The sequence below is a fragment of the Paramisgurnus dabryanus genome, chromosome 2 (genome assembly GCF_030506205.2).
Source record: "Paramisgurnus dabryanus chromosome 2, PD_genome_1.1, whole genome shotgun sequence".
Lineage (NCBI taxonomy): Eukaryota > Metazoa > Chordata > Actinopteri > Cypriniformes > Cobitidae > Paramisgurnus > Paramisgurnus dabryanus.
The window spans coordinates 42,003,874-42,022,658 of record NC_133338.1 but is presented as its reverse complement, the minus strand read 5'-3'; the positions used below and the strand labels follow the sequence as shown (position 1 = coordinate 42,022,658).

Below are 18,785 nucleotides of genomic sequence, written 5' to 3'. Positions count from 1 at the left end.
GAAGCACCAGGTGGCAGTCAGCGAGCCTCGTATATGTGACGTATTTTCCCCGCGCCGGAAACGTGCTTGAGTGCTGATGTGTTATTTCCCTTTGATAGAGGTTTAATTTTCAAGACAAATATTAAAAATAGTCACTATTGGTATATTTAAATGTTTGTAAGGAGCGGCGTTATTACGTTTTAAAAAACCGTCGCACGAGAAGCGGAGCACTGGAGAAATGCCGGTATGAGACAATCTTGCTGACTAGTTTAAATCATTCAAACGAAAGCTTCATAAATAACTGTTCTTTAAGTGTTTTTATGAAATAACTTGATATATGTTTTATTTATGATACTATGATTATCTATGTATTAGTGCTCTCACTTAGGCTGTTAATTAACTTTCCTCTATACTAGCCAAAAGGAAAAGTTGGAACCAAAGGCAAGAAGCAAATCTATGATGAAAACCAGAATACTTTAAAATTTTATTTCAGAATCATCCTTGGAGCAAACGTAAGACTTTACTAAACCATTGAATCATTTTATTTTTCATATTTAATCTAATATTTCCCTTAATATCTATTTTTGTCCTCCCTTTAGGCTATTTACGTAGCCATCAATTTCCTACTCTTTTACAACTCAATTACGTTTTGGACATGGGTGAGTTAAAGTCTAATGTTAATAAGATCAGATAAACCAAGCAGAAAATATTTTTTGTATCCAATTTAATGTATTTTGTCATACCTTATTATTGCAAACACGTATACATGTCAAACGCATATACAGAAAAACATCTAATAGCATTTCTTCCAGTTCCTAGTTTCTTGGGATTCTTAGCCTTTATATTAATGTAAGCCTAAATATCACAGCGCTAAATCTCTTTTTGTTTCTTTTGCCATAGTTCTCGCTACTGTTTGCAGTGGCTGTTTATGTTGGCAGCTACAAATCTATGTCAGCAATGGCTAAAGCTGCATTTGCTGATGATGGTAGCTTGCTGGATGGAGGAATTGACCTTAATATGGAACAGGGCATGGCAGAGTGAGTTATGTTTATCTAAAAATTCCTCTCCAAACTATTTGTGTCTTCTGCAAGTAATAAATTTTCCCTAAATGCCATAACTGACTATATTTTATATGCAGGCACCTCAAGGATGTGATTCTTCTTACTGCTATTGTTCAAGTCCTCAGCACACTGTCATCCTACTTCTGGTACTTCTGGCTCCTGGTGAGACTAATTAATTTACTCTGGTAGTAACATCTAGGAACCTACATTAATCCATGCTATTTGTCAACCATGTCATTTGTTGTCTTCTTTTTTTTTTTACAACCAGGCACCTGCGAGGGCATTTCACTTACTGTGGGTGAACTTCTTAGGGCCCTGGTTTTCTGCTGATTCACAGGCAGCTCCTGAAGAGAACGAGAAGAACGATAAAAAACAGAGGCGACAGGAAAGACGACAAATGAAAAGATTCTAGATCTGTCCACTTTCTTTTACAATAACAAAAAACACTTCATTTAAATTCTTATGAAAAGAATATGACATATTAGCAATAGACGGAAATAGACAGATACTGTAAAGTGTCTTTGGCTTTTATTTTTTGCCCTTATCAACTGGCCCGTCCTTCTCATTCTTCAGGCTTCTTTTACACCCGTCTCAAACTTGCTCAGGGGTGCCATGGTCATATCTGCCTGCTCACTGTTTTTATTTCATTCTGAAATAAAACGCAACCAAATGCCATTTGTTTACTGTAGTTAGCTAATACTTTCATGAGTTCCAGTTCTCAGTTGCAGGCATAGCTATTGCTTTATCAGACAACTACGTGGCGCGTTGCCCTCAGCTATTTTGACATGAAGTTACATAAGGAGTATATATAAGTTCAACAACTTGATATCAGACATCACATCATTTTGGCTTTTAGAATTGACTCCATGCCATTGAAAAATGTTATTGTATTGATTGTATACATTTCTGTATCAAAACTAGGTTATATTTTGATAATTTTTGATCTGTGACGTCACGTGTTGTTCTGAGGAAGCATGTGGTGGCTTGGTGCTGCCTTGAGAGACAAATGCAGAATGACTGACCTTCAGTGGCATGGCATTAAAAGACTTTATATGATTACATCTATTTTTTTAAAGTAGTCTGCTGAAACTGTTTTGCGTTGTAACTTTGGGTGGATTAGTATAAAGAATTTTTAAATGCACAATCTCACGTATTGTCTTTTACATACTGCATGTTGTTCAGGAGAAAAATATGGATATCCAATTATGTGAAATAAAAACAAAATACAAGATATTTCTGAAAAATCTATTATTTCTATTAAAGGAGTAACTAAACCCCTGGTCAGAGCCTGAAAAATGGGCAGAACCCAACGGAGATAGAGGGGACTACTTGGCTTTGCACCTGAGACCCACAGTGACAGATTAATTGACAGCTGCTGTCAGGCATATATTCATAAATTTGAAGTCAAATTCCAGGTGAATCAGCTTTCAATGTCCCCATCAAGAGTCTCAGCTTTCATGTCCCCACCAAGAGTCTCAAATGTGATGTCCTCACCAAGAGTCTCAGCTTTGATGTCCCCACCAAGAGTCTCAAATGTGATGTCCTCACCAAGAGTCTCAGCTCTCATGTCCTCACCAAGAGTCTCAGCTTTTATGTCCCCATCAAGAGTCTCAGCTCTCATGTCCTCACCAAGAGTCTCAGCTCTCATGTCCTCACCAAGAGTCTCAGCTTTGATGTCCCCACCAAGAGTCTCAAATGTGATGTCCTCACCAAGAGTCTCAGCTTTTATGTCCTCACCAAGAGTCTCAGCTTTTATGTCCCCATCAAGAGTCTTAGCCCCATCAGCAATGGCATCTATAATAGCTTCATCCTGCTCAATTTTACACTGCCAGTTTGTGGTTGGGATAAGGAGCTTGGCCTTATGTTCTTGGAAGCATGGCTCAGAGATCCCCTGGATTTTGAAGGCATCCAAGAACTAAAATAAAAAAACATCTTCATATAATAACCTGAGGGGTGACGTGCAAATATGACAGCACTATGTTATTATCTCTCACCTTTGATATCTGGGAAAACGATGAGCCACTGAACAGAACAGCTGCAGAGAGCTGTAAGTTTCCCGCTGGTATGTTGTTTACCATTGGCTGGCTCGACCAATCACTGGAGTACTCACAGTAAGCACAGTGCTGTTTGACACGGAGAAGTGTCCCAATGATTGTTTGTGAAACATCCAAACTCTGGGTGCAGACAGGGCAACTTTTAAAAAGTTCTAGCAGTTTATCTTCATATACAATGTACTTAGTCACTTTTTTGGGTGGTACTTCATTGTAGACTCTATGTAAATAAAAAAGGTCAAGCAAATGTAAATAAAAAGCATAAATAATCATAAGTTATGTAATGTGTATGTATCAGCATTAACTAAATGACAATCAAACTTATTTAAAAACAAGTAATAGTTAAATTAGAACATTTAAATATACCAAATTGAAAAACCCAACGGGACTTAAAGCATTACCTTGTACTGTTCGTGGCACTCTCACTTTTATCCGGATGGTAGCTGGAGTCATAAGTGGACACCTCACATCTTTTTCTCTTTATTGTTGTAGAGGTTGCCCCGGGACACTCTGTGAAAGGCTCCATCAGTGTGCCTGTGTCACACGACACACTCCTGTTAGGCATTCTGGCCTGGATGGCTGCACAAATTAATAATAGATTTGTTATCAATAAGCAGCGACAGTACAAAACAAAATTATCTTTATAATAATCTAGCTCCATAGTATTAAAAATCACCTTTGCTTCTCCTTATGGGCTTCATGTTAGCCTGCACAAATGCATGTTTGGTGCTGACTGGTTCAGTCTGGCACCCAATTTCTCTGGTCATAGCAGGCTAAAAAAAAATGTTTATGGTTTAAAATTAGAGTCTTATATGAGTCATTTTAGAGATTTTAAAATGTTTATAAATACTATTAGTTAATTAACTCACAAACTTCCAAAGTAATTTTCTACAGGATTATTATTACTATTATGCCATGTTTATTCCTCACAGGGTCATAAAGTAACTTGCATGCATCTGATGAGTTTTTTGCCGCTATGTGAAAAAATACAGCAAAATGTGCTGCTGCGTTTGTTGACCTCAGAATATTAACGTTAGCCTAACCATAAATTAAAATATATAGACCATTTTGGAGTAGACGTCACAGTTACGTCACTGCAAGCTGCGTGCGCAATGTGGTTGCAGAAAAACAGTGGAAATGAATTAAACACGAGTGAAATGACCACTCACTAGAAAATGTCCTGTTGTGCTGTTAAAGGGATAGTTCACCCAAAAATGAAAATTCTGTCATCATTTACTCACTCTCATGTTGTTACAAACCCGCATAAATGTCTTTGTTCTGATGAATACAAAGGAAGATATTTTGAGAAATGTTTGGAACTGAACCATTCGTGGACCCCATTCACTTCCATAGTAGGAAAAAATAATACTATGGAAGTAAATGTGGTCCACAAACGGTTTGGTCACAAACATTACTCAAAATATCTTCCTTTGTGTTAAATGAGAACAAAGAAATGTATACGGGTTTGTAACAACATGACAGTGAGTAAATGATGAAAGAATTTTCATTTTTGACTGTAAAAATAATTGATTTAGCAAAATAGAACAATACATATACATTACAAACATGCATATCAGTATGATATGCATGGTCTGAATAGTCGCTAAACTGATCTTTTGAACAAATGCCAGGTCGAAAATAACAAATGTTTCGTATTCCAAGGTAATCTGTGTGTTGTTTTTTGCTTATTATATGAATAAACTACGTTTAAAGAACTTTGATTTATTCTTAGCGGAGTTTACCGGAAGTTACGTGCGGACCAGACCACGCCAGCCGCTTGTTTATGTTGTTACTGCTGAAACCGTCTATATATGATCATCACTCACCACAATACGCCGCTGCGATGCATGAACAGCGTTTGGAACTGCGTCGGGTTTCAGCACGAGCTGTGTGGAGAAGCCCATTTCCACCTCCATTACGTTGGAAAAGCGATCCCGCGTAAAATGCAGGTTGCACACTTTAGCTCCTGGCGGGAACTCACGGTCCCCCAGTCCAAGTGCATGCATCCACTGGCGCCTAATTCCCAAGTCTGCGGGAAAGCTATGCAGTCCAGCAGTGCTATTGCAACCAGCAACAATACACCTACGTACCATCCTGACTAAATACAGATAAATCTACGCTAACTTGAAGCTATTCTAACTGATGCAATACTATACTACTAACTTAACTATGCTTCTAACAGTACTACACTAACAACTATGCTAATTAACTACTTAGCCTTCACGAAATAAATAATCTAAATAACTATATAAATGTTATACTAAACAGATGCTAAAATTCTCTATCCTGGTCGTCTTCAAATATCAACTCCTGACTCGCTACCAGCTCGCTACAGTTTTCTTCTTCTTCTTCTTCTTCTTCTTCTTTGGAGTTTTACGGCAGCTCGCATCCAGTTTGTTGCACTACTGCCATCTTCTGTTCATATTTGTCTCCTCCTTTTTTTGTCTCCTCCTTAATTCTCTTATCCAGTCCAGTTTCTTAGATAGTCAAAAAAATAAACTTGCGCCTTAATCCTTTTCCGCTAAATATAAAATATTTTTAACATTTCCATCTATTTGCTCTATACTATACTTATTTTTTCTTCTTCTTCTTCTTTCTTCTTTCGTGGGTTTACTGGCGGGTTGCAAACCAACTGAAAGGTGCATACCGCCACCTACTGTACTGGAGTGTGACAAGGAAAGTCTGCATGACTCAGATTAAATTCTATGAATTACCGCAATTTTTTTAAAAAACCTCATTAATGCCCTTATTAGCCTACCCGTATATGTCCCTTCATTTAAAATATTGCCCTTTTTTTTTGACGAAACAAGATGGTTTTATACTGCCAAGGGCGTGGTCATATCTATGGGGCGTGGTAAGCTGGTACATAGATATGTATATAAAGGCTAGATGGCTCGTCCGCGCTGATGGCCAATTGAGTGGAACGTCCGCATTTTGGCGGCCATCTTAGGACAGGGCGCTCGCTCACTCGTAGCATTGAGTTTTAATGATGCAGGTACTTTTAAATGACCATAACTTGCTTAATTTTTTACCGATTTTCAAACGGATTGGTTTGTTATAAACGTCAAAGATGTACCTATGACACTGAATACGTATACTAAAAATAAATAAAAAATTAATGAAACATGTTAAAGCATCCAGAATTATAGCCACGTTAATAACGTTTGTAAAAAACCAAACCGTTTGTAAATCCGTCAAGAATTCAGCAAGTTACGAGCATTTTAGTTGGCGTATGTCACTCACCTTCCGTCCACAGCAGCAGGGAGCAGCACTATGGCAGCACTGACCTAAGATGGCCGCCAAGTGACGACACAGCTGACTCCGCCTTGAGCCATCTAGCCTTTATATACATATCTATGAGCTGGTACCACGACGTATTCTTCTTCGGTTTTATTGGCGGTTGGCAAACCAGCTTAAAGGTGCATTACCGCCACCTATTGGACTGGAGTGTGAGCAGCAGATTAAATAAAATAAAACTAAAGTAAATAAAAAATTATATAAAAGAATATACATATATATACCACGACTTATTTTTTGGACCCAACATCTAGTAGGAAAATTAAACTGCAGTAGCCACCGTTCAACCTGAAGAGGGCAGCACTCAGACGTTGTTACACACTTATCCAAATGTCAATAAAGTTACTAAAATCAATAAACAGCACAAATAAAGCCCCAATATTACACATCATTAACTAAAAAAGTTGCTTTAGCTGATATCCTGAATTCTTTGTTAGTGGTTTATTACCTACTTGCACTGCACCTCCTAGCTTACTATTTAACTGCGCATGCGCACAATGTGTTGAACGCATTCATTTCATTATGTGAACATTATTTGTTTGTGCCGATCTGATATATGAAGAAGCATAGACATTTCTTTAACATCTCCGTAAAGCAGCGAAGTGCCGTCATGTGAGTCCCCATTTGACCCTGACTGATCGTCATCGACACGACAAAGGTAAGAAATACTGTTGCTAAGTTACCGCTAGTTAGCAACCAATAAAAAACACGACTACAGCTAACTTAAAGTGAGTAAAGTCGGTTGGTGCTTGTCGGTATAATTTTTTATTATCAGGATCTACCTCACAAACGCACATTTTAACATCTCCTGGACTTTAAGAGCACAACAGATCAAGTCAGACAGCAAGTGCAGGTGATTTGTTTACAGATCAGACCGCGTTAAGTTAGCTTCTTTGTGAAGCTAGCAAAAAGTTAGCCAAAAACAAGTGTAGCATGTAAGTTAGCATGTTTGCTAGGAAGGTTAAGAAACGCGCGTTAGCGGCGTTTTTATACATATCGAATGTTAGAGAAATTAAGTAACTGTTAGTTAAGTCGATAACATGAAAACGAGCATTTTAGAAAAATGCTAAAAGCGATTACCGTAGTATGTGATGCGGCAGATTATCTAATCTAGCAGTGTATTTACATAAGAGTTTCACATTCCATGTTGCTAAAATAATACTGTTCACATAATGCATTAGTAATCACCCCCTTTTATATTAGTTGCTAACTTACCTGATAATTAATAGGTTAATGAGTCTGCTGTTTGTTTGTTTGTAGTTGAATTAACTGCTCTACTTTTTATTTAACAGATGGACATTGAGGATAAACTATTATCATTATATGACTAACATGTTGATGTATTGGTGAAATGAGCAAAGTGAGTTGACTTAAAACACAGTCATCACAATGGCTCTTACCAACACCACGATTACATCATGGAAATTGCGTGAGTATACCTGATTCTTTAGGATTTTTTGGGTGGGGGTACACGTTTCAAATGTTAATATTTATTTGTAGATGAATATCAATGATCACACAGTTTTCAAGTGGCCTTACTTCAGGTGTCATTTGATCCATTTGTGTTTCAAAAGCTTTGTTGTAATGTTACAGACCAAAGTTTATTTTTAACAGTACCAATGTTTAGATTAGACATTGGCCACAAAAATCCTGTCCTGTGAAGATGAGAAGTTAACACAAGTCTTATTTTTATTTTATCATTTATGTTTATTAGAGGAGATCTTGGCACACTCCAGCAATGTGTCCTCGCTGGTGTTGGGAAAATCGTCAGGTCGTCTGCTGGCAACGGGTGGCGAGGACTGCAGAGTCAATATCTGGGCAGTCAGCAAACCCAACTGCATTATGGTAGTAACTTCTTAACCAGCTATGTTTATCCACAAGAAACTCATACAATTAATTGATCTAGTTTTTAATATCTGTACAACAGAGTTTGACCGGCCACACCAGTCCTGTGGAGTGCATACAGTTTAACAGCTCTGAAGAGCGTGTGGTTGCGGGCTCTCAGTCTGGCTCCCTGCGGCTTTGGGATTTGGAGGCTGCTAAAAGTAAGTTGCGAGTGTGCTTTTTGTGAATCGATTGAAATGAAATCTGTCTGCTTGCTTGATAAGGTCGACTGATATTGATGTAGTGATAAACTAAATCTTTTGCATTCTGGAATGATTAAATGAACCTGTTTGGTGGGAGAGGTCCTGTTGTGATCACTCTCACTCTGATGTCTGAAGACATGCACAGGGGCCATCTGACCAGAAACACTTTGTGTAAAAAAAGAAATACAATTATTAAAAGGCTGCAACTCCTACATTTACTTTTGGATTTATTTGCAGTACTACGCACTTTGATGGGCCACAAGGCCAATATAAGCAGTCTGGATTTTCACCCTATGGGTGAATACTTGGCGTCTGGGTCTGTGGATAGTAATATTAAGGTAAAGTTCATCTTTTAGTACTTGTGGCCATGCAGTTGTTTATAGGTCTGTAAATAACTGTGCATATTTATTTTCTCACTTAGCTGTGGGACGTGAGAAGGAAAGGATGTGTGTTTCGATATAAGGTAAGCACTGATGGTATACTCCTATAATGTGTGCGCACGCACAGACAGGTTAATCACATTTAAGTCTTAGTTGTGTCTGAGTAGATGATTAAGCTGTGGATTACTTAGGAAGCTTTAACCTCCACCTCTGTCTTGCTGCTTTTGAAGAATTAAACATATTTTTGTATATATAACATTAAACCATATTTTGGTTTAAGTCAGCCATGCATTTTCATATATTTTCTATTCGATCATAATGTGTGAATGTGATCAAATGTTTGTTTAAAGGGTCATACGCAGGCTGTGCGCTGTCTAGCCTTCAGTCCTGATGGGAAATGGCTTGCTTCTGCCAGTGATGATGGCACAATAAAGGTAAGATTGGTGCTGTATGTCTTATTTCTTCAATTTTTGATTTCGTCATTTGTTTTTAATAGATGTTTTTCTCTTTATCTAGCTGTGGGACCTTATAGCAGGCAAGATGATCACAGAATTCACATCACACACATCTGCAGTCAATGTTGTGCAGTTCCACCCCAATGAGTACCTGCTTGCTTCTGGGAGTGCTGATCGGTACTGATGGTGTTTGAGAGTCTGATTCCGAATTGTGTTTGTGTTAGGACTTGCGCACTTTAAAACTGTCTATTAAGATTGAATTTTATTAGGTGCATTTCCCCCAGATGTTTGACTCGTGTGTTACTCTGTGTGTGTTTTGTCAATTTGCTTTAGGAGCGTTAAGCTGTGGGACCTGGAGAAGTTTAACGTGATCGGCTCATCTGAAGGCGAGACGGGAGCTGTTAGGTGGTTTTGCAAACCGAAAATGTTTTTCTCTTTTAGTCTAAAATGCGTGACTGCAGCTGAATTCTCTTTTTGGCTTTGTTTGCAGAAGTATATTGTTTAATCCCGATGGCAGCTGCCTGTACAGCGGTTCTGAGAACACACTACGAGTATACGGTTGGGAGCCGGACCGCTGCTTTGATGTGGTGCATGTAGGCTGGGGCAAAGTGGCAGATCTGGCCATCAGCAATAACCAAATGGTTTGTGATGCATTCACTAATTCTTTAGAAACCAGAATTTCTTGTATGCTCTGGGATGATTAAAGAAACCTGTTTGGTGGGAGAGGTTCTGTTGTGACCATTTCCACTCTGATCTTATGAAGACATGCACAGGGGCCATCTGACCAGAAACATTTGCTGAAAAAATGAACAAATACAAAAAGAAAATTGTCATTAAACTATTTCTGTCTATTTCTGTGTTTCCCGAATAGATTGCAGTGTCTTATAGTCAAAATAACGTGAGCTGGTATATTGTGGATCTGAACCGAGTGAAGAAGTCAGGATCTGTGATTCAAGGGCTGATCCAGGACAAGCCGATTCCAGCACCCACATCTGGACTGGGAACTACACTACGCAGAAATTATGATCGACCCACTACATCCTGCACTGGACAGGAGTTAGTTTTGCTTTCTTATACTGTAGTCACTCATGTTGGCATCAACATTTTAAAGGAAAACTCCACTGTTTTTCAATATTTTACTATTTTCTTACCTCCACTTTATATCATAAAGGTGTAACATTTACACCTATTTTTTTTTCACTGAATGCACTTAATCCTTGTACAGCATGTAGTGACTGTATTAGCATTTAGCCTAGCCCCATTCATTCCTTAGGATCTAAATACATCCCTGATTGGAAGCCATCAAACACTTCCATGTTTTCCCTATGTTACTGTGCGCTGAGGTCGAAAGTGCTGCAAAGTAAGTGCTCTTCCTCCATACAGTATAGTTCTCATTTTTATCTGCTTAAAAAATCTGCACGTTTTATTTTGTGCCAACATACTCACTCGTGTAACTACTCATGTAACAGTCTTTAAATATGGAAAACGTGGAAGAGTTTGGTCGCTTCTAAATTCATCCCTGTTTGGATCCTAAGGAATGAATGAGGCTAGGCTGAATGCTAACACATTCACTATGTACTGTACAAAGATTAAGTGTACGCATTGAATAAAGATAGGTATGTATTAATTTCTCTAAGTTGAGGTGAAAACAGTGGTGTTTTCCTTTAATAGAAAGAGTTCATGATGGGTTATATCTACACAATGATACCAATTTTAAAAAGCTAACAAGATCTGGTCACATATGTTTTATGTTGCCTATATTATGCTATTCTACATGGACTTATATTAGGTGATCTTTTGTGTTTTGTATAGGATGAAGCAGAATTCAGAGTCAGATCGCCGTAGTCCAGAAGGAGAGAGGAGAAGTCCCAGCAGTGAAGATGAGAAAGATGAAAAAGAAAGCAGTGCCGAAATCACCAACCCTGAGGATTATAAAGAGATCTTCCAGCCCAAGAGTGTCATCTGTAAGATATATTTTTCATCTCTTACTACACATTTTTATTAGTCGCGCAAAATGCGGACCTTGTCCAATACACAAATTTTTAACTGTACAACTACATAGATGACAATGATAAGGGTTATTTCTTTTAAACTGTTATCTGAAAGATAATAGGATAATATTTGACTAAGATGCAACTATTTGAAAATCTGGAATTTAAGATCCTACAAAAATCCAAATATTGAGAAAATCCCCTTGTTGTCCAAACTAAGTTCATAGCAACACACATTAGTAACACTTTGATACATTTTTGATATATTTACAGTAGGAAATTTACAACATCTTAATGGAACACGATCTTCACATAATATCCTATTGATTTTGGACATAAATGAATGTACCCATACAATGTAATTTTGGCTTTTGCTCCAAATATACCCTTTCTACTTAAGATTGGTTGTGTGGTCTGAAGTGACACGCGTTCTTTTTGCAAATCATATTTTTTTCTTTCTCCATTTTATTCCGGTGGCTATGGGAATTTTTTTATCGTCATTTAGCACGGACGCCTCCAAAACAGACAGAACCTTTCCCAGCACCCCTGGAGCATTCTTTCTCTGAAAGTGTATTGGAGAAACCCGGCCCAGCAGTCAAGATTGTAACTCCAGTTATAGACAGAGTAGGTACTTTCCAATATTTATGCTTTCTGTGTCTATCTCTGGTAATTCTCGATAGAAAAGCAAGTTCAGGATGTAATGGTTTTGTATTTTTAGGCAGGGCAGTTAAAAGCGCCGATTATCTCCTCTACCCCTGTGCAAAGAGTGGAACCAACCGTGATCTCAGCTGCACGGCAGGTGCCTGTAGTGACCACATCGGTGCCCTCACCTTCTCGTCCTGTGGTTACTACCACCAAACCTAAACCACCTTCTACAGGAATCATCCTTTCAACACGCAATGAGCCCATTGGCCTTAATGCAGGGGACTTCCTTTCTGTGAGTTGAATGACTGTTTAACTTTATTGTCTGGCATTATTGTTTGATTATGATGGATAACTTGTGATGTATTATGGTGCATTTATGTTATGCCAAAATTACTGTAATTACAAGATGGTTCAGAGATTCAATTCTGAGCTTTTCAGATTCTACATTTTTGTTGCTATAGCAATGCTCAACATCAAGATGTTAATGCTTATATACGTTTATTGGTTTTTGATTCCAACATGACATACACACAGCATTATTCCTTTTGTATATATATACAGTACTAAATCAATGCATTTACTTTGATTTGGTCTACTGTATGGTTAGTATGCATTAGAAGATGAATTACAATAGAGATAAGTGGTAAACCAAAATATAGGCAAGGCTGATAAATCATGTACTTTAGGCATTTTGAAAGTATCTATCATTTGCATGTCTGTTTCAAAAACCAATACCAACTGCCTTATTCATAGCTCATTAGCTATCAGTTCTGGCATTGACCATTTTGAAAACCTCATACTAGTTTACTGCTACCACTAATGGATAAGTTGTATACTAAAGTTCTTACAGCTAAGATCCAAACAGAAATGGGGCACTTAACTCATTCTTGTTTTATCTGTTTTAATAGCATGCACGAAACAGTAAAGCCAGCGTGATGGGAGATGAAGAGGCATTAGCACAGATCAGGAAAGGGCATGACACCATGTGCGTAATGCTGACCAGTCGTTACAAAAACCTGTATACAGTACGCTCAGTCTGGACCAGTGGAGATGTAAAGGTAACTGCAAAAGCACTCAAGCTGATGAGCTTTAATGAACAGTGGAACAGACAGATAGGATACAATAATGCTGCATTTCTAAAATGTAATCGACATTTGCATCCGCATTATGTTACACAGACTTCCCTGGATTCTGCTGTTTCTATGAATGACCTCTCTATTGTGGTAGACATCCTCAATATAGTTAACCTTAAACCGTGAGTATGAAGTGATGTTATTAAATCTATATTAATGTCTGTCTGTGCCAGTTATTGTTTTTTAATAAACAAATTTAATAGTAAAGTAAACTTATGAATATTTGCTCAGATCTCTATGGAAATTGGACCTTTGCACTTCTATCCTACCACAAATTGAGGAATTGCTGCAGAGCAAATATGAAAGGTGAGCAACAGGCGGTGATAAATGTTTATAACATTGACCGTGCTTTAAAGGATAACGCCATCGTTTTTCAATATTTTACTATGTTCTTACCCCAACTTCGACAATTTAATACATACCTGTCTTTTTTCAATGCACTTCGCACTTTCAGTGCAATCTTTGTACAGCGTTGCGTGAATGTGTTACCATTTAGCCTAGCCTCATTCATTCCTTTGGCTCCAAACAGGGATGAATTTAGAAGCCACCAAACACTTCCATGTGTTCCCTATTTAAAGACTGTTACATGAGTAAGTGTGGTGGCACAAAATAAAACTTTTGTTTGGAGCCATAGGAATGAATGGGGCTAGGCTAAATGCTATCACGTTCAAGAAGTGCTATACAAAGATTAAAAGTGCACGCATTGAAAAAAGATGTGTATATGTATTAATTCATCTAAGTTAAGGTACATAGTAAAATATTGAAAAACTGTGCTGTTTTCCTTTAAATTCCAAACTCAAAGGCTGTGTAAAATTTTTGTGAACCTAATTTGGGCATTTGCAGTAAAAATGCATTTAGACAAGCTGTGGTTGAGGTATAATGTCAAGCAAACACTGAAAAAAGTATTGAACAACAGTGCTCCATTTTATTAACTTGTTCTTTCTATACTTTTTTGTGAGATTTTATATATTTGTGTTGCATATTTGGGTAGCTTACTAACCACGTGAGTGGCTGTTTATGACGATTACACTTAATGAAAAGCTTTTCAAATCAGTTGATTTTGTTAAGTGCTTTACTTATGTAGATGGCAGCCCATGAAGGGCATGAGTTAGCTCACTATGGTTTCAAACACAAGGATCTTTTAGTGGAACATTGTGAAAATTATCTACATACAGGATGATCAAATAACACATGCTACCTTTTGTCCTGTAGTTATGTGCAGACTGGTTGTACTTCTTTGAAGTTGATCCTCAAGCGTTTTTGGCCACTGATCTCAGACACACTGACTGCCCCTCCTTCTGTAGGGGTGGACATTACTCGAGAGGAGAGGTTGGTACCTGACAAACACTTGACACTGTGATTTAGCTTGTGCAAGTCTCCAGATTGATTATTATTATTATTCATTTATTATTAGCCCTTGTTTTCAACAACAAGGCGATGGATCATTTGTTATGTCCTGAAATAAATTTTAAGCTTGAATGCATAAATGTGAGTGTTGTCGTCAAATATAATCAGGTGAAATTAACTCGACAGTGTAGGCTTTGATACTTGTCATGTCATTTACCTCAGCAATATTCCCTTAAAGGCGGGGTGCATGATCTGAAAGGCCAATGTTGATATTTGAAATCACCTAAACAAACACGTCCCTACTCCAATAGAAACTTTCTTTTGATAGACCCACCCAACACATACGCTACCCAGGCAACAATGTCGTTTAGTAAACACACTCCTTACTGCTGATTGGCTACAAATGTGTTTTGGTACTCGGCCCGACTCCCTTTTCCAAAGTGTTTTTTCAAAATCATGCACCCCGCCTTTAAATGTTCTTGTGAGCTATTGGCTAATAAAATGTAAAAAAAATTTTTTAAAGGCATATATTTGGTCATGCGATTCAGAGTGTTTGTTTTCATAAGAATGTTTTACTTTATTCTTTTAGGCATCAGAAATGTAAAGCCTGCTATAAGCAGCTAAAAAACCTTAGTAATGTAGTGAAGAATCGGGCGGAGCAGGTTGGTCGTCATGGCAGCACCTTTAAAGAGCTTCAACTACTCATGGCCCCACTGGACTACTGACACAAATGCATTTGTACTTTATCTCCAACACAAAGCTGAAGCACAAAGTCAGCAAGTGTCCATAATGGGTGAAACGCTGAGCTCCACGACTGCACTTGAATGAACAGACAATTTGCCTAGCACGTAAATATATGTGTGCGCTCACAGACAAACACACTTTAAAAGTGAAGTATTGATGTAGGGTTTTGACTTATTTTCCTTTATAGTGGCTGAAAGTTGATTTCTTTGTCAACACATTTCCCTTAACACTTTCAACAATAAAGTCAGACTTTTCATATGAAACGTGTGTTGTCTTTTGCGATGACAAAATGCACTGTATACATTTCTTGTTGCACTTAAAGTTTAATCAATTTGATATTACAATTCATTACAACTTTCTTGACTAGTGAGGTTTTTTGATATAAGCTATTTCAAGCTTATTTTTATAATTTATAGCAACTCCTTATTAGTAAAGAAAGTTGTAATGCATTTTAATTCCAAGTTGATTACTTTAAAAAAGCGCAGGACATTTGTGTGTCTATGGAATACATGAAAGTATATTAAACATTTAAGGCATTAGGCACTGGCTTTTCTATTGGCATTTAATTTAATTTAACATTTTCTAATTAAAGGGTTAATAGCGTGAAAATCTGACTTTTTCCAGGTTTTAGTGCTATAATTGGGTCCCCAGTGCTTTTATCAACCTAGAAAATGTGAAAAAGATCAACCTAGTAACTATTTAGGTAAGGCATTCTTTGCAATCGTGTGAAAAATTGGGTTGTTCAGATTTTGCATGTTTTGTGAGGTAGGTAGCAAGGCAAATTACAATAATACCGCCCCTTAATCTGCACTATCCAACCACGGCACTGCAATTAAGTGCAGAGAGAAATAAATAAAATAAGACCGTAAAATTGAGTTTCAATTGCAACAAACCACCATCATTTGCGATCAGTGTTTGCATTTTATCCGCTCACTTGCATTTTAAAGGCCCCAAAAACTGCACACTTTTGCTCAGGCCTACAAAGTGGCAATTTTAACATGCTTTAATTCATTATCTATGGAGTATTTTGAGCTAAAACTTCACATACGCACTCTGGGGACACCAAAGATTTATTTTACATCTTAATAGAAATCTCATAATATGGCCCCTTTAAAGCTGCTCTAAGTGAATCTGTGTGACGTCACTTCTTGTTGACGTTCGAAGTGTTGTCAAACAAAATGGAACGTAGCTAACTCCTCCCCCTTGCCCCGCCCTCCCCCTTCTGTGATTCCTCATGCGCACTAACCCCCCAAATCCTTCTTGTCGTTTATTGGCTGGAACACGTTTGTTATGTTTCGTGGTTGTAGGCTGTGCCACTTTGTTTTTGCCATTTATGGAGCCTGGGCTGTCTACAGAGACCGCATATTTTTTTTACAATGTGTTCAAGGGACAGGCAGCTAGCAGATAGTGAGATGATGACGACAAAAAACAAAAAAAATGTTTTATGGCCTAATTCGCGTGGATTCACTTAGAGCGCCTTTAAAGGTGACATAGAATGATTGAACGGGGTATTTATCCTTGTTCTGTGATGTGACATGTAGACAAAAAAATTATTGTTTGGGTCTGTTATGCCTTAGAAGCTTCCAAAAAACCTCTCTCAGATTGCTCCATTAGGGTGGGGGATTTTAAACAAGTGGTTTTGCACCTATTTGGCTCCCCCTACTGGCTTAACTTGCAATCTCATTACTGATTGGCTGACTTTGCTGCCACTAAAAAAATTTAGCCAATTATTTTAAAATGGAGGGGCAGTTAGATGCCTGTGATGTCATAAGCATCAGTTTTTCAGATTTGGCCGTTTTCTGGTTGACATTTCTAAAAGAGGAATTTCTATGAGACTGAGATGTTTAGCATGTCTAACACTTTTCGTATGTTCGTGAATGCGGGTAGACTACCATTATTCAACAAAGACAAGGTAAAAATGGTTTTTCATTCTCTGTCCCCTTAATGTAAACAGTTAAGTGAAAGTATTTCCAAAATGTTTTAGACTGCTGCAGACAGTTGTGATCATTCCTTCTTTTTTAAAACTTGAATATGCACACCAAATGTCATGGATTTTAAGTATTACTACCTAAGTTAAGTATATTGTCTGTTTTCAATCAAAATTGTAATATTTATGTAATGGTAAGAGCTATTCACATTTAATATACTGATCAATTTACTTTTGTTTTTGCAAATGGAAACAAATACCAGATATGGGACCTTGGACTACAAAACCAGTCATTTTGGGTCAATTTGATGAGATTCATAAATAAAGAAAAGAATCGAATTAAATAAAAAACATTTGATGTTTGATAAGACAATAGTTAGTCGAGATACAACTATTTGAAAATCTGGAGTCTTGAGGGTGAAAAAAATTAAAATAATACTAAGAAAATTGTGTTTTAAAGTTGTCCAAATAATGTCCTTAGCACTGCAACCACTCTTAAAAAAGTTTTTATATATTTACCGTAGGTAAGGTACAAAATATCTTAATGGAACATGATCTTTACTATTAATATTTACTATTAATAGCCTGCTTTTTGTCATTGAAGAAAAATCAGTCATTTTGACCCATCAATGTATTAATTCCGTGGTTCAGGGTCACATATGGTATAATAAGTTTAAATAGTATGTGATGCAACATTTGCTATTTGATATACATCTTAAATATCGATCACACTATCTTTAAGGTACACAATCATGTATCATGTTTCTCTTTTGCGTTCACTATACTTTATGAAGGAAATCTGATGATGAATATATGTCAACCGAGGATATATGTATGGGTATTAGCTGAAAAGAGTTTGTTTTTAAGTAAAAAAAAAATACAAGGACAATATTTGTAGTGCAGATAGCTGTTAATGTCAATTTTTTTGTACACTTTATGATCATTACACAGAAGCTTCAGAATACAGACATGGGTAGAAAAATATACCACAACATTCTTCTGTAAGCATAACATAACCTCCACCTGCATTTAACAATAATATATATATATATATTTTGACCTGGAAAAGCCTATAAGCATCGCTATGTTCTACATTCTTGATAGAACAGACTTAAATTTTGCTATGTACATACTATGTATGTGTAATGGCTGCTTAATATATCACATAATGTCTACATACAATACAGTAAAGCATCTTGCGGTCATATACAGTTCCAGCATTACGAAAAACTGCCTCTCAAGGAGAACTCTAGAACACTTAAATGGCATCACTTTGGCACTTATACTGCAATGAATTATCTATAGAGAGGAATGATTATATAAACAATGACATCATTCTTGTATCATCCCATTTGTATTGACACTGGTCTCAACATTCAAGCAATCAAGCATCTCACTGTATATTGCAGTGCATTAAAATAGTGTGCTCGGGAGGCCATTTACATGGAGTGATAATGGATTTGGGTTCCCATCTCTGGGTCTTTTCAGCGTACTTGCATTCAGTAAACCATCTTTATAGAGCAGCATTTCCTCTGTAAAAAGCACTTAGCATCATAATATCAACACAGATCCTGAATTTCCTGTCCTGTCCTTTTTTATTTTATTGTTTTTTTTAGAAAACGCATAAAAATAAGAAGTATATGAAAAACAAAGTCTTAGGTCCAATGTCATACAAAAATGTACAAAGT

The 18,785-nt window shown here is 37.2% G+C and overlaps 3 protein-coding genes across 5 annotated transcripts; 2 read left to right on the top strand and 1 right to left on the bottom strand.

Moving 5' to 3' along the window:
• The first annotated feature begins 45 nt into the window (after positions 1–45).
• Positions 46–2,273, top strand: tmem208 (transmembrane protein 208). The gene is made up of 6 exons (XM_065289119.2): positions 46–223; positions 396–491; positions 579–638; positions 880–1,016; positions 1,118–1,202; positions 1,309–2,273. Exons 1-6 carry the CDS (start codon positions 218–220, stop codon positions 1,450–1,452), a joined length of 528 nt encoding a protein of 175 aa, XP_065145191.1. The 5' UTR covers positions 46–217; the 3' UTR covers positions 1,453–2,273.
• On the bottom strand, positions 2,272–5,440 carry LOC135778668 (uncharacterized). Its single transcript, XM_065289118.1, has 5 exons — positions 4,918–5,440; positions 3,768–3,864; positions 3,493–3,670; positions 3,035–3,311; positions 2,272–2,955 (listed from the first exon to the last, which is right to left on the bottom strand). The coding sequence occupies exons 1-5, from the start codon at positions 5,182–5,184 to the stop codon at positions 2,461–2,463; spliced, it is 1,314 nt and encodes a 437-aa protein (XP_065145190.1). The 5' UTR covers positions 5,185–5,440; the 3' UTR covers positions 2,272–2,460.
• Positions 5,441–6,874: 1,434 nt separating this feature from the next.
• katnb1 (katanin p80 (WD repeat containing) subunit B 1) lies at positions 6,875–18,710 on the top strand. Of its 3 annotated transcripts, none has more exons than XM_065289122.2 (19): positions 6,875–7,046; positions 7,681–7,817; positions 8,103–8,233; positions 8,316–8,433; positions 8,713–8,813; positions 8,897–8,938; positions 9,206–9,289; positions 9,372–9,487; positions 9,644–9,715; positions 9,801–9,951; positions 10,182–10,366; positions 11,123–11,274; positions 11,807–11,925; positions 12,020–12,238; positions 12,855–13,004; positions 13,125–13,201; positions 13,311–13,385; positions 14,292–14,408; positions 15,016–18,710. In XM_065289122.2, exons 2-19 carry the CDS (start codon positions 7,778–7,780, stop codon positions 15,149–15,151), a joined length of 2,085 nt encoding a protein of 694 aa, XP_065145194.1. In that variant the 5' UTR covers positions 6,875–7,046; positions 7,681–7,777; the 3' UTR covers positions 15,152–18,710. The 3 variants fall into 3 exon arrangements, with proteins under 3 accessions (XP_065145194.1, XP_073668950.1, XP_065145195.1); XM_073812849.1 differs by lacking the exon at positions 6,875–7,046 and adding an exon at positions 7,097–7,116; XM_065289123.2 differs by lacking the exon at positions 6,875–7,046 and adding an exon at positions 7,130–7,241.
• Positions 18,711–18,785: the final 75 nt, after the last annotated feature.